This window comes from Wasmannia auropunctata, unplaced genomic scaffold, assembly GCF_000956235.1.
Source record: "Wasmannia auropunctata unplaced genomic scaffold, wasmannia.A_1.0 LD334966.1, whole genome shotgun sequence".
Lineage (NCBI taxonomy): Eukaryota > Metazoa > Arthropoda > Insecta > Hymenoptera > Formicidae > Wasmannia > Wasmannia auropunctata.
Window position 1 is genome coordinate 8,959 of NW_012027924.1, and position 13,783 is coordinate 22,741.

The window sequence follows — 13,783 nt, forward strand, 5'->3', positions numbered from 1 at the left end:
ACACTTAGATATCTTGTGAAAACATACTAACGCTTTTAACGTCACAACAAATAAATAATGCAACGTGAAGAGACGCACAATTCTTACAAAGTAGAAAATTGAATTCCACAGAAAATTGTTTGACATATTATTTCAACAGGTTACTTCGGTTGCGCAGCCTGTAGAAAAAAGTTTGGCAATTTTTAAACAAACTGTGTACACGTATAATAATGAGCTTTGTACAATTTAGCAAGAAATTTTGACTAATTGTATTTTTAAATAGAACTTAAAACTTAGTTTTAAATAGAATTTAAAACTAAATATATTTGCGTTAACGGTATAATAATTTTTTTCAATGTTATGAGGAAATTTCGCGGGAAAAAAAAGTAATGAACGGCGCGGACGTCGCACGAGTGCATTGTTGTGTTTCTCTAACACTGTCACGGATAGATAATCGTCTTTTGCATATTGCGTTGCATAGAAATCGAGTACGACCGAGGATTTTAATATTAATTCCGCGATACCTGTAGTAGTCACGAGCAGTTCTAAACAAAGTTTCAGTATTTGAACTAAATATTTTTTTCAACGAAAATTTTCACACTGTCTAAAATCGGCGTATTGAATACTAAACAAAGCGCGATCACAGAGAATTTTATCCATATAATTTGCAACGACGGTACTGCATGGAATTAGATTTCCATGCCTCTTGATTGATTGTGCTCATTTTAATCATAAATGAATATAGACGTTCACGCAACATAAAGCTTTATTAGATGATGATTTTTATCTAATTTTTTAAAATTCTTTTTTATTAAATATAATATGTTCATTGTGCGTTTATTATTATTATTATTATTATTATCATAGTAGAAATGTTTCGACCTTTTCACAGTGCAGCGATTGTTTTTAGTTTATTTATTTTTTTATTAATATATTATTTATTATTATATATTATATATTATTTATTAATATATTATTAATATATTTTTATTAATTATATTTATTTTAATAATCGCCGTTTTATCACACAGCGTAGTGATAATTCACGTTTTATCATAAAATAATAATGCGCAACCGTGTTTGTGAGAGCAAATGTGCTATTATTACGGAGTCGCGGCTGCAATAGTGCGATAATTATTTGCGGTTTATTGAATCGTTCAACGTGTTTGCACGTAAAAACGAAGTGATTCATGAAACCGACCGACCCCGACGCGAGCGCTGCAATTTTGTCGCAACGTGAAATATTCAGCGATTCACTCTTATATTTATTTAAATCCGCAATTAAATCGCTTATCGATGGATCTCTAAAGGAAGACACGACCATTCCACCCGTAATCATATATATTACGGCTATTTTTGTACACGCTCCAAGTTTTTAACGTAAATTAATGGATGGAGAACGTCGCGGGCGGACGGAGTGCGAAGTGTCGCGAAAAAAACTTGGCGAACAAGAAAAAAGAAACGGCACTCACCCAGCATCTTCACCACCCGCCTGGACGATCTCCCGGGATAATGCCGGCAGTTTCGCATCGCGGACTCGCTTCTACCCGGAACGGTCATGTTCGACTTCCGGAGCTTGAGGCCGATCAGCACGTAGAGGAACGTGATCAGGCACATCGGTATCACGAAGAACAGGAACGTGGACAGCTCGAACGAGTGGCTGATGATGATCCTCTTGATCGTGCACATCACCATGTCGGGATGCCCGTTGTGCCGCACCACGCCGAACTGCAGGGCCTGCGGCAGCGCGAACAGCAGTGCCACGAGCCAGACCATCAGGATCAGCTTGATCGCGCGCGAGAGATTCGACAGGGTCTGCGAGAGGAACGGATGGCAGATCGCCACGTATCGCTCGACGGTGAAGGCGGCGATGGTGAGCACCGACGCGTTCGACGACGTCTCGGACGCGAGGCCGCGCAGCACGCAGAAACCCTCGCCGAAGATGTACGGGTACTTGCACCAGACCAGGTACATCTCCGCCGGCAGGCCCGACACCAGCAGCAACAGGTCGGACACGGCCAGGCTGAAGAGATAATAGTTCGTGGCGGTGTGCATGGACTTGTTGCGCGCGATCACGATGCACGTGCTGACGTTGCCGATGATGCCCGTGAGGAAGATCGTCGCGTAGATCACGGTCATCGGTATCACCACGTACAGGGGGTCGCGGTACGAGCCGAGCGACATGCTCGAGGACGTTCCCTGCAGAACGTCCTCGAGCGCCATCGAGTCGTTAAGATAGCTCTCCGTCGTGGACGTCGCCAGGATGTCGTCATTGTAACCGCCTTTCAGGTATAAAGTGCCGTTCAACAGGATGGACACCACCGTGGGGGCCATCGCGATCCCAATCATATGATGCGTGCAGCGTACTTGGGAAGCCCACTGCTCCTTGGCATTCTGGATCACTTCTTCTTCTTCTTAGTGTCTTTGGATATCTGATTCGATGAATCAAAGTGCCACGATTTCCGAATGTACCTGGACTTCTTTTAAGAAGCTAGTAGCCCAGGCAATTCTGGATCACTTCCGACAATAATTGAGTCTCCTCTAATAGTTCGCGGCGAGATTAGAACGTTCCCCCTCTTCCGGCCGTCGATTTGTGCCGCACGCACCCCTTTAAGTTTGTTTTCTTCTTCTTCTTCTTCTTGATCGTTTAGTTTTGCCGCAAATAAATTATCCTTTCATACAGAGTGGCAACGAGAGAAGCTTGATGTCTATTTTGGCTTAACTTGGAAATCCAATCTCCGAAAGCTGTCGAAAGATGTTTTTTTTCTTGCTGAAGCTATAGGTCTTCCTGGACCCTTAGACTCTGTAGGTCTGAAGAGATAGGTCTTCCCACGTCTGTCGTAAAAGTTCGCATCGAGCGGGACGACGATTCATTGTCATTTACTTTTTATCACTGAAGCGAGCTTGAGATCTGCGCGTGAAGCGAGTCGAAAGCAGCACGCGTGCCACGACGTCGCTTTTTATCAGAGGCCAATTCAAAGTGCCCACCACTTTTTTTCACGTTCGCATTGATGAGGCGCTGTCCACTTTAACTTCTTCCTCATGTATGTGGAAGGATCGGCATATACAAGCACGTCTACACGTGACGACGCGACCTCTCACTCTCGGGAAAAATTCTATACACCGCTTCGCTCTCGCGGTTTGTTTTTCTTCCGCGGTACGTATGTACGTGGCGTAAAGTGTGTATGTGTGTGTGTGAGTGTGTTGTGTGTGCGATATACCGCCGCCGCGGACGCCGGTCGAATCACGACTGCGAACGTCGCGACGCGTCGAAGAACGCCGGCCGTCTCTCTATCCAGGCGCGGGTTCAGCGCTGGCGCGCCGGTATCTCTCTCTCTCTCTCTCTCTCTCTCTCTCTCTCTCTCTCTCTCTCGACGGGCGATTCAAGTTTTGCCCTTAGAATCCCCCGTTTTCACGTATTCTTTCGCCTCTTGACAGATCATGAGTGACGGAAATGCTGAATCCCTCGTATCTCTTTTTTTACAACCGAGTCTTTTTGTACGGGTTTGTATCTGCGTTTCAAATAAGTATGTATGTTCGATCTTTCGATCTTTGATGCGGTGACGTTTTATTTACGGCTGAAATGCCGGCTGCGCGAGCTTGGTATATTACCCCTCTCGGAGACCAAATTATATTTATATATTTTATTCAGTGACTTAGAGAGAGATAGATAGATAGATAGATAGATAGATAGATAGATAGATAGAGAGAGAGAGAGAGAGAGAGAGAGAGAGAAAGAGAGAGCAAACAAGGAGAAAGAGAGAAAAGAGAATGATCTCCCTTCTATCTCTGTTGCTCTTAACTTCTTATCGCGCTATGCATTTATATCTCTATATTTTTATTCTGAAAAGAGAAAAGCAATAAATTTACATATGTGCACAGATGTTTTTTATACTTAAAATTTATTTAAATAGAAAAATATTACTTCTGCATTTTATTACGTGTGTCTACATGTATTTTATATATTGTCACGTATTTTGCACATTTAAACAAAATCGTATTTTCAAAAACTTTTATTTGTGCGACAGTACATTACTTGAATAACATAATTAATTCATTATACCCAGAAAGTATCGACAGAATTGGTATCAATATATAATTATTCGTTAAAATGGTAGAATGAAAATGTTAAAGATAGACTCCTATAAAAAGTGTAATTCCCCTTAAAAGAAAGTTGTTGTTTCGTATTAACACAAGTTGTCCTTTGGTTTTTCTTCTGTATTTTTCCATCTTGTATTCTACAAGTCAAACGCAATTAGCGACATTATTATCTTAAGTACCCGATACAATTATGATATAGCCTGCAATTTAATTTGTAGCCTCTTTCTATGATTTCACGTCGCCAACTCTTTTGACATTTTTCTCCCAGTTTAAGCTTTAAGTATAAAATCTAATTTTAGAAGAGCGTAAAAAAAGTCGCTACACACACAGAGAGAGAGAGAGAGAGAGAGAGAGAGAGAGAAATATTACTTAATTTTAACAAATTTTGAAAAAAAAAATTGTTTTAAACATTCATGTTTTTTTTCTACCAAATAGAACGATTTCATATAATAAAACTAAAAAATTTATATTCAACAAAATAATGTTACTGTTCTTACTTATTATTACAGTTATATTGTTTCAATGAAATAATATAAATAAATGTAAGCCAAGCAAATAGAAATACTAAATGTAAAGCAACGTTTTTCTCTGTATATGCAAAAAAAATGGAGTAAAAATTAATCTGATGGCACTGCAGCCTCAAGTACGTGTCATTTCTGCGGAAATTGAGGACTGCAGATTGAAGACTTCCGAATCGGAAACGGAACGGATTTGGAATTTAAAAATTATCTGATCAAATTCTAATGTTTAATTCGCAATCCTCGATCTCCAATACGTAATGTGATACACTTTATGTAATCTTTATGTAATCGAAATTGATTAATTCACATTTTTATAAACTCGTATGCAAATATGACGAACAATTATCTAATAATAATCACGAAGCACAGCAAAACCGATTCACAATCGCGTGCGTTTCCGTTAAATGTGCCGCCTATACATTTCATTATATAAGTCGAAACTTGCATAAACTCGCTTCGAGTCAAGCCGCACAAAAACACGATTAATGCGTAAAATGTTTTTTCTACCTGCAAAATTATTGATTATTGTATTGGATTACATTAATATTCTCAAGCGCTTCGTCGATAAATGTACAGTGAGAACAATTTTGCTGAAAGATTTATAAAATTACTGCTGAATACAGATCTGCACCGAGAAAAAAAATTTGTTGAAAAACTCAAAATTTGTTTCATCTTACCAAAATATTTAGTCCGATACGTTCAACTAAATGTTACTCTACGATGACACAAAATAATTTGTTACTATTATAAACAAAATACTATTTTTTAACTAAACTATTTTGTTTCAACAAAAATTTATTGTATTTAATTCAACCGTACAATTAAAAATACACCTAATTTATTATCCCCATCAACATCGTTTAGTTTGATACTTGGAATTTGAACAAACATATTAATTACTTGGATAACTAATAAATAGCATGCAAAGACAAATAAATACTACTTATTTTGTATTTCGAACAAAATAACTACTACTAACTACGTATTTCGAACAAAATAATTTAATTGAGTTTAGTTAATTCTTGATTAAAAAATTTTGATGGTTGACAATGAATGAACTCCGTATCTTTTTTTGTGTAACTAAAGAATTGTTGAATCAACCATTGAATCAAACAATTATGTACAAATTTAGTTTGTTTGCAATCAATTTTTTTTCTCAGTATGAAAAATAATATTGTCGAAAACTTAATATTGTTGAGCAATGCTGCAACTGTAATTTTAATATTCCAGCAACCTGCACTTTGAGTTTCCAACATAACTATTTTGGTTCATTTAAAATCATTTTCTGTAAAGCTAAAATTTAGCGGATCTTTCCGCAAAATTGTTTTTTTTTCCGTGCAGTATACACTAACACGAGATCGCCTGTTGAGTGAAGCTACACACATTTGCGTTATCGTGCAATTTATTTCCCTCTTAAAATAATTAATTTGCGTGCAAATAATCGGATTACTCGTTATCACGCGTTAAAAAAATGGATTGTCACCATTCGCGCTCGTTCCGATAATCGTGTCGCGCGGTCCGGGCGGGCAGTTTTCGAGGGCGATAACGTTATATATCTCGCAATAGGGTGAAGTACGTCGCTCGCTCGCGCGCGCGCTCGTTCTCGCAATTTGCCGCGGCGCGGGCCTTGGGAGAGAGACCGCGAACTATACCACGGCTGCCATAAAGACGTACCTACATCGTAATCGTATAAGACCCGTGCGATGCAATCCGATCACTTTTGCCAATTAGATAGATTCGAAACACTAGGCTTCACGTTCCTGTCGATTCGCCTCTGCTTCATTGTAGCGGTGCAGTGCAGTGCTTCCTTCGTCCTTATTTTTAATTAGCGCGCCGTGATCCCGCCGAGCAGCCAATTACCTCTTCCGTATCTTCATCTCTCACCATTTTCCTGCCATAAAATGTACGTCGGCTGTTCACTTCGAGTTTGATGTTCGCGAAAAATTCTGTTTCTCTCTCTCTCTCTCTCTCTCTCTCTCGATCGCGCGCAGGTTTAAACTGTTTAAGGTAATAATTGCAATTACTGCTGCAATTAACCGGTGCGTACAATTCCTATCGAAAAAGTCGAGAGCAAATAACACACGACGACGTGCGCGCACGTCGGATTTCGATGTTGATTGACAATGTTCGGGAAGTTCGCTTTGAACTCATGTATTAATTCGTATATTTGGACAAACTACGAGAAACTGCAACCTGCGTCTTGTTTAATTAATACACTTCAGCCGCGTGAGCGCGCGCAGTCGACCGTTTCAATCCCCTTTTGTTGTATCTCGTCTTGCAAAATGACGTATAAGGTCCATTTCGGTTGTTGGAACCCGTTACTTCGCAAACGATATAGTGTATATATATAGTGTTAAATGTCGCGATCCTTCAAGTTCCAATCTAAATTGAATCGGGTAATGAGAGACGGAATTAATCGACTTTCAAAAGACTAGCATATAAATCTGCACATATATAAAACGCAAATAAAGTAAGAAATGATTTCTCTCCCTCCCTCTCTCTCTCACAAAGTACTCCTTAAAACTTAAATTAAAGTCGTAAATAAAATGTCTTCAAAATCACGAGCGAGGCGCGTAAAAAAAGTCAATTTTATTTTCTCCCATTAGACATTTTCATTATTTGAATGCGCAATGAATGATATATGTATGTATATATACCGTACACGGAACATACGTTTTGTATACATAACTTTTATATATGCGTAGTTTGTATATCCGTACTATCAGAAATACTTCAATGATGAATAACAATAACATTAAGCGTTGCCGTCGTAAAGAGGATTACGGACGCGTTCGACAGTTTTTATTTTTTAAATAAACAAATACGTATTACTGGTATCGCTTCGACATGTTTTGAAAGTTGCCCTGTTCCACCGTATTTATTATTTGATGACGTAAGTATTATAAGATAATCAGAGTTATTTAAATTTTTGAAAAAGTTATAAAAATATTTCATTCTTCTGTGCGCGACTCGAGTAATATATGTACATAAGCGCACTAAATGTGGATTCAGTAATTAGTTAGTAAAATAATTTAATGTTTAAGTAATTATTGTATTTTTCATCGAATAATTTACTATGTTTAAGTGATTATTGTATTTTTCATTGAATAATTTACTACGTTTGAGTGATTATTGTATTTTCCATGCAACTAACGGCAACGCAATATATTTTATTTATATTATTGAGTAAAACTAAAACGTAGAACGACAATTTAGATATATCTTTAAAAATTTATTCAATTTAATACTCGTAAAAAAAGGATTGCCTTACAGGCTTTTACGGGTGGTAGTAAACAGTATTAGATTTCGTGAAAAAAACCATCATGCTCAATTAAAATTAAAAATGTTTTGCGTAGTTTAATCCGCAACTGGACGACTCCTGTGGATAATTTTTGTTATTTCATTCAATTAAAACTAAAAAATATAAAATGGTACTTAGAATTGAATAAAATCATAAAGTATTCTTAATGCGATTAATAAAACTATTGAATATGTGATTAATTGTTGTTGTATTTTTTGGATGAAAATGTGAAATTTTATTTTTAAAGTGATTCAAAACTTATTCTACGTGTTGGTATACATATATTTTACGTATAATAAATTAACAATGTAAAAATCAAGCTCGTCTTTATAATGACAATAAAAAGTAATGAAATTAGGCCACACTAATGACAGCACTTTATAACGAGGATGACAGTGTTTATTTTCATTACTTTTTATTGTTTTACGTATGTTTCCTGTAAAAGGTGTAATATTTGTAACCGTTTAGAAAACGTATATAAAATCAATATACTGCTACTTGGGGCATTGTGTCTCTGTATAAAAAGAAATATTGCATTAAAAAATATCTGAACGATCTATTTTTCATTTCCATGCAAATCGATGGAAAAGAATATTTTGTTTGAAATACGGCGCAAGAAGATACGTTTATTGAAAGCATCTCTACGCGCAATAGGGAATTATCTCGACAATATCGCATTTCACGCCTCCAACATTTGTACAGCAGGATTACGATACCGGAGATTGCAAGAAAATGTCGTTATTATTTCAATGCTATGATATTCAGTGCGATAACGCAAAGCGCTTTGCTTTCTTTGTAATAGGCAGTGGAGTTCAAATTACACTTTCACATCGTGACAGCTTAACGCGGCATGATAATTAATAATAAATAACATACATATCAGCAGTTAATGTAAATATTAAATTATGAAAATTATCGAGTACGGAGTCCTTTGAAAGTTGTATACTGTATAGCATCATTAGTAAGTGTCATAATCAATCGATTGATATCAGCACCATCCGACAAGCTACAGACTTTCTCAACTTCCTATTACATATCGGCAGGATTGGAAAAGTTACTGTGTAAAAGTAATTAGTTATAGTTTTTCTCACAAAAAGTACCCCTCAATAATTAATTACAATAAAAAGTTACGAATTATCGATTCTGAAAAATAAAACAGTTATTATTACTCAAAAAGAAACAAATCATATTAATTATTTTTCTGTGATGTTTATGCATTTGTTATTTTAAATACAGAAAAATTTTATATTTCTAACTAAATCATTTTACTTATTTTAATTAAACACTCGATTGTATGTCATATTATTATATATTCATATGAAAAATCACAATTTTTTTAAGAACTTAAAATAAAACTTTATTTAAAGTATTTATTAAATTGATAATTTATAATAAATTAATATATACATTTGAAATCAAAATTATGGAATCTGAATATTAAAGCGCATTTATGTACTAAATTACTAAAAGATTCTTAGGTTAATTCTTAATATAGATATTTACAGAGAGTGATTATCCGAAATAAAGGTGTTTTCTAATCACATACAAGAGATATTGATTGAGTTACTGATTGAGCACTTATTCTGCTGAAGTCCATTTGTTGACAAATATTGAATATAAAGCAATTGTAAAATAATTAAATTAATTACTAGTTATCAAAAGAATGTATCTAGATCAAGTTATAGGTAGAAAGAAAGCGAATGAAGATGTTGGAAAAAAAGAAACATTAACTGAAATTTTGTTAGAAAGAACAAGTTACTTCCCAGTACGTAAATCGTAGCAATCGTAATTAAAAGCGGCAATAAACTGACTATATGCTGTGTGCATCCAATTAAATGCAAATTGGATTTAATTGCAGAAACTCCTGTGATGTTCGACAGTCGGAATGTCACGGAATCAAACACATGCATATTTCCCCCTCCCCCCACCCCTTTGAAGCTAATAGAAGAAATATTATTAGTATGGAAAAGATATTATTCCATTTTCCCGTGCCTTCGCTTTATAAATATCTTAGGAAAGCATTCATAATCCTATAGCGCTATCGATTATCGGGGTATCGTCAATGATAAAGAGAATATATAAAGCACTGTTATGTGATACGAATATAATATATCTCAAAAGCAAGCAATACCTGCCGATATGAAATTTTCCCAGGTTAATACGTGTAGAATTATGCCGGTAATGTAATTCCGTGCAGCAACAGAATAATACAACATGACTGCGATCGCATACAATATATCGCATGTAAATCCAGCCGGCATTTATGATTCTTCTCACAAAGTGTAACATGTTCTCTCATTCTCCGTTAAAGATCTTACGCGATATCAATATAATTTTGTTGTGTAAAAAACTTATAATAATAACAAAAATCGTGCAATCAAAATAATTTATTTTTACATACGGAAAAATCAATATATCTAAATAAAAGCAGAGGCGAAATCCAGCATAGGAATTCCGTTCCGCGAGGTCAAGATTATTTTTTATGCAAGCGTTTTTATGCACATTTAAAGTAAAGAGCGGATCATTTCGATGAAAGATGATATTTTGCGATAGTCTGAAAATAATGCGTTTTTTTAAATGTCAAATTGGTCGTTGAATCGGAAAATGATAAAATTAAAATGATTGGAGCAGAGCAACATGGTAAAGAAGTGCATTTTTAGAAAATCGCTCAAATTTCTCGCAATTTTTAACTAAAATTACAGTTTTTTTCCGTCATTTTATCCTGTTCCAATCGCTTTAATTTTATCATTTCCCTATTCAGCGATCAATTTTACGTGGAAATGTGTGATTTTCAGACAACCGCAGAATTTCATCTTGCACCGCGGTCGAAATGATTTCCTATAAACTTCGAATATCCATAAAAAAACGCAAATAACACTCGCCGAATTCACTTTTATGATAAATTTTATCTCTACTTTCACGATCATGTCAGTTTTTTTCACTCTTTTCGTGCATGAAAAATGCTGTCGCATGTTGCAATGAAACTTAAAAAAATGATACATTCTTGAAAATAATTTTTTCTCCCTTTTTTATCAAAGATTCTTACATTTTTTCTTCCTCTGAATGAAAATAAAGCAAGAGTAAGAAAGAAAGAAAGATATTGTCTCTAAACTTCCAAGATCTAAAGTATAAGAGTGGCAAGTTTTGAACTACTTTTAAATCCAAAGTTTCTCTAGATATTTTAAATGTCCAATCCTGTGAGTTTGTGCCGTTCAACGTTTCTATGTTATAAAATCCGGAGGAGCAAAACGTTTCATCCATTAAAATAAGTTGTGTGGCACAGCAATTTGATATATGGCAATTTATTCGATTACTAAGTCGATTAATATTTTTTGAAATAACAGTACTTTTAGGCCGAATTCAGAAATAAAATCAATAAAGTAATATTCCGCTTTATTGTCAATCGGACGCAAATCATGATATTACACCTGTTACAATCTTTCTACCTGAAAATTAAAACTATATAATAAGAAAAAGTCATCCGAAGAAAATCCGAAACTTAATAGTATATTATCGGAAGTTATTAAATCCGAGAGAATATATCTATATAAAGAAAGGAAACTATTTATTTCATGTATGCAAGCTTGCGTTATATAAAGATACGTAAAAACACACGGTACCTATCAAACAAATAAAAAACAGTCGTTTATTTCGTATCCACACACAGCTCGTTCTTTCGCTATTCTTCATTGAAATAGAATAAAATTTCTATATCACGCTATAAAACAATTTTTTTAGGAACACAGGCACAATTTAAATGTAAACTAAGCGTAATAATTTCCTTGTCAAACTAAAAGAGTACGTGAAGATGGAGAGAGAGGACATTATTAAACGAGGGAATACCTATATCTATGTGAAAAGAGAGAAAACGATTTATTTTACGTATAAGCTATGTACATGAAAATACGAAAAAAAAACGCAATCTCTTTTAAACAGAAACAATCATATTCACATACTGCTCGTTCCTTTCTCTTTGCTATTATTTATTCAAACAGATTATCTATTTACACATTAAAATAAATTTCGAGCAGGCACAATTTAATTGTAAAGTAAGCTCAATAGTTTTCCGTCGACTAAAAATACACACGCGGCGAGAGACAAGAGTGGCACCAAATGATTATAATCCATAACGTCGACGTACAGGAACTTTTACCTGTAATCATAAGAACAAAATATAATTGAGGGAAAACGTTGAGTTTCGGCGATCTCTCGGCTAACACGAACAAGTTTCGATACGTAAATTAAAAACAATGCTGATTGATAAAAAGTTGTTAAGTATTAAGACGTCGGAAATTAAAGCAACGAGGACTCGAACACGTATAACTTAATAGGCATGTTCGTTATTCAAAGCCAGGATTTGAAACCGAACGATTATTTTGTATTATGTGGGCTGTTCGTCGCTCGTCATTGCTTGCAAATCTCCAAGTTAAGCGGCGTCTACAATGAGATCGCTTATACGAAAAGAACAATTTTGTTGAAAGATCTAAAAATTTTGCTGAATACAGATCTGACAATTAATTAATAAGAAGTAAAGGACTGTAAGTAAGATATTTAATGCTCCAAGTAAAATTAACTTTTTAATTAGCTTTAAAAAATTAACTTTAAAATTAACTTTTTAATTAACTTTATAATATAGTTAACAGACGTTTCGATCCAAATAAGATAATTTTCAATGTTAAGCAAAAAATTACTAATACATAATCTAAAAACAATTTTCGATTATCTTAACGGTCTAACCGTATGAAAATAATATACAAACAAAAACGGTCGTCCTATAACGATCTGACAATATAAAAATGTGTGTATTAATTATTACATTATATATACGAACTAGATTGAGGCGTAAATCTTCAAATTAGATGTATGTAAGTCCACATGACAGAATATTACAGAATGTGTAACATCAATCTCCTCGGTTTTATGGCAGATACAGCAAAAAAAATGAAAATTAATTCTTGTTGAATCGTCAGAAAATTTTGTTGGAATGTTAAAAATGATAAGCATTGCCCCGCATAAAAATGATAAGCATAAACCCGCGTTTTGATATTCTATAACAATTTATTTTGACTTTCTTACAAAATTATTTTAATTATTGAACAAAAATTATTTTCAGATTTAGCTCCAACAAAATTCTTTTTTCCGGCGGCGTTTACAATGACGTCCGGCGTCTACTTAAGATTTAAGATTTAAGAAAATTGATATATCACAATCGATCATTCTTCTCACATTAGATGAATAATCGATTGTGACTGGTCAATTTTCATAAATCTTAAGACTCATTGTAGACGTCGCTCTATATGTGTTTAGTAGCTCCATACAATGGAGTCCTTGTTGTTTAATTTTCGACGTATTATCTTATCGTTTTACATAACAACTTTTTATTATATATAATATAATAGCATTAGATTTATATTATCTTTGATTACAATTTCTCCCAGCTCTCCGAAGTTTCCCTAAGATAAGCAATATCACTCGACTCCACTTAAGTACTCCCTTTAATATGATACATATACTTGTATATATATATATATATCTTGTATCTTTTCATGTCAGCCGAGAAACAGCCAAAACTTAACATCTTTCTTTATTACGCAGTACGCGACTGCTTGATGTAACGATCGATAACAATGAGGCATTTTTTGTACTAGGCGTATTAAAAATATAGAAGTGTATACTATTACGTATTATATATATTATGTTTGCTATTTATATATACGTTGAAAAAAAATTTATATATACACGGAAAGAACAATTTTGTTGAAAGGTCTAAAAATTTTGCTAAAAACAGATCTGAAAATAATTTTTTGTTGCATCATCAAAATAATTTGTTGGAATGTTAAAACTGATAAGTATTGCTATAAAACAAGATCGGAAGAGCACA

At 34.5% G+C, this 13,783-nt stretch overlaps 2 protein-coding genes across 2 annotated transcripts in view; both read right to left on the minus strand.

Annotated features, from left to right (window-relative positions):
- Positions 1–1,329: 1,329 nt before the first annotated feature.
- On the minus strand, positions 1,330–3,194 carry LOC105457854 (neuropeptides capa receptor-like). The gene has a single exon (XM_011702759.1). It carries the CDS (start codon positions 2,326–2,328, stop codon positions 1,330–1,332), a length of 999 nt encoding a protein of 332 aa, XP_011701061.1. The 5' UTR covers positions 2,329–3,194.
- Positions 3,195–11,023: 7,829 nt separating this feature from the next.
- LOC105457855 (neutral ceramidase) overlaps positions 11,024–13,783 on the minus strand; it is a gene marked incomplete at its 5' end in the record, with an annotated part of 15,665 nt that continues 12,905 nt past the window's right edge. Inside the window, one exon of the mRNA XM_011702760.1 lies at positions 11,024–12,055. Within this exon, the coding sequence (XP_011701062.1) occupies positions 12,020–12,055 (36 nt within the window). The remainder of the gene's footprint in view (positions 12,056–13,783) is intronic.

Bases quoted from the DNA above. Each gene is read 5' to 3' on its own strand.
- LOC105457854 (XM_011702759.1), bottom strand. From the start codon at position 2,328: ATGATTGGGATCGCGATGGCCCCCACGGTGGTGTCCATCCTGTTGAAC.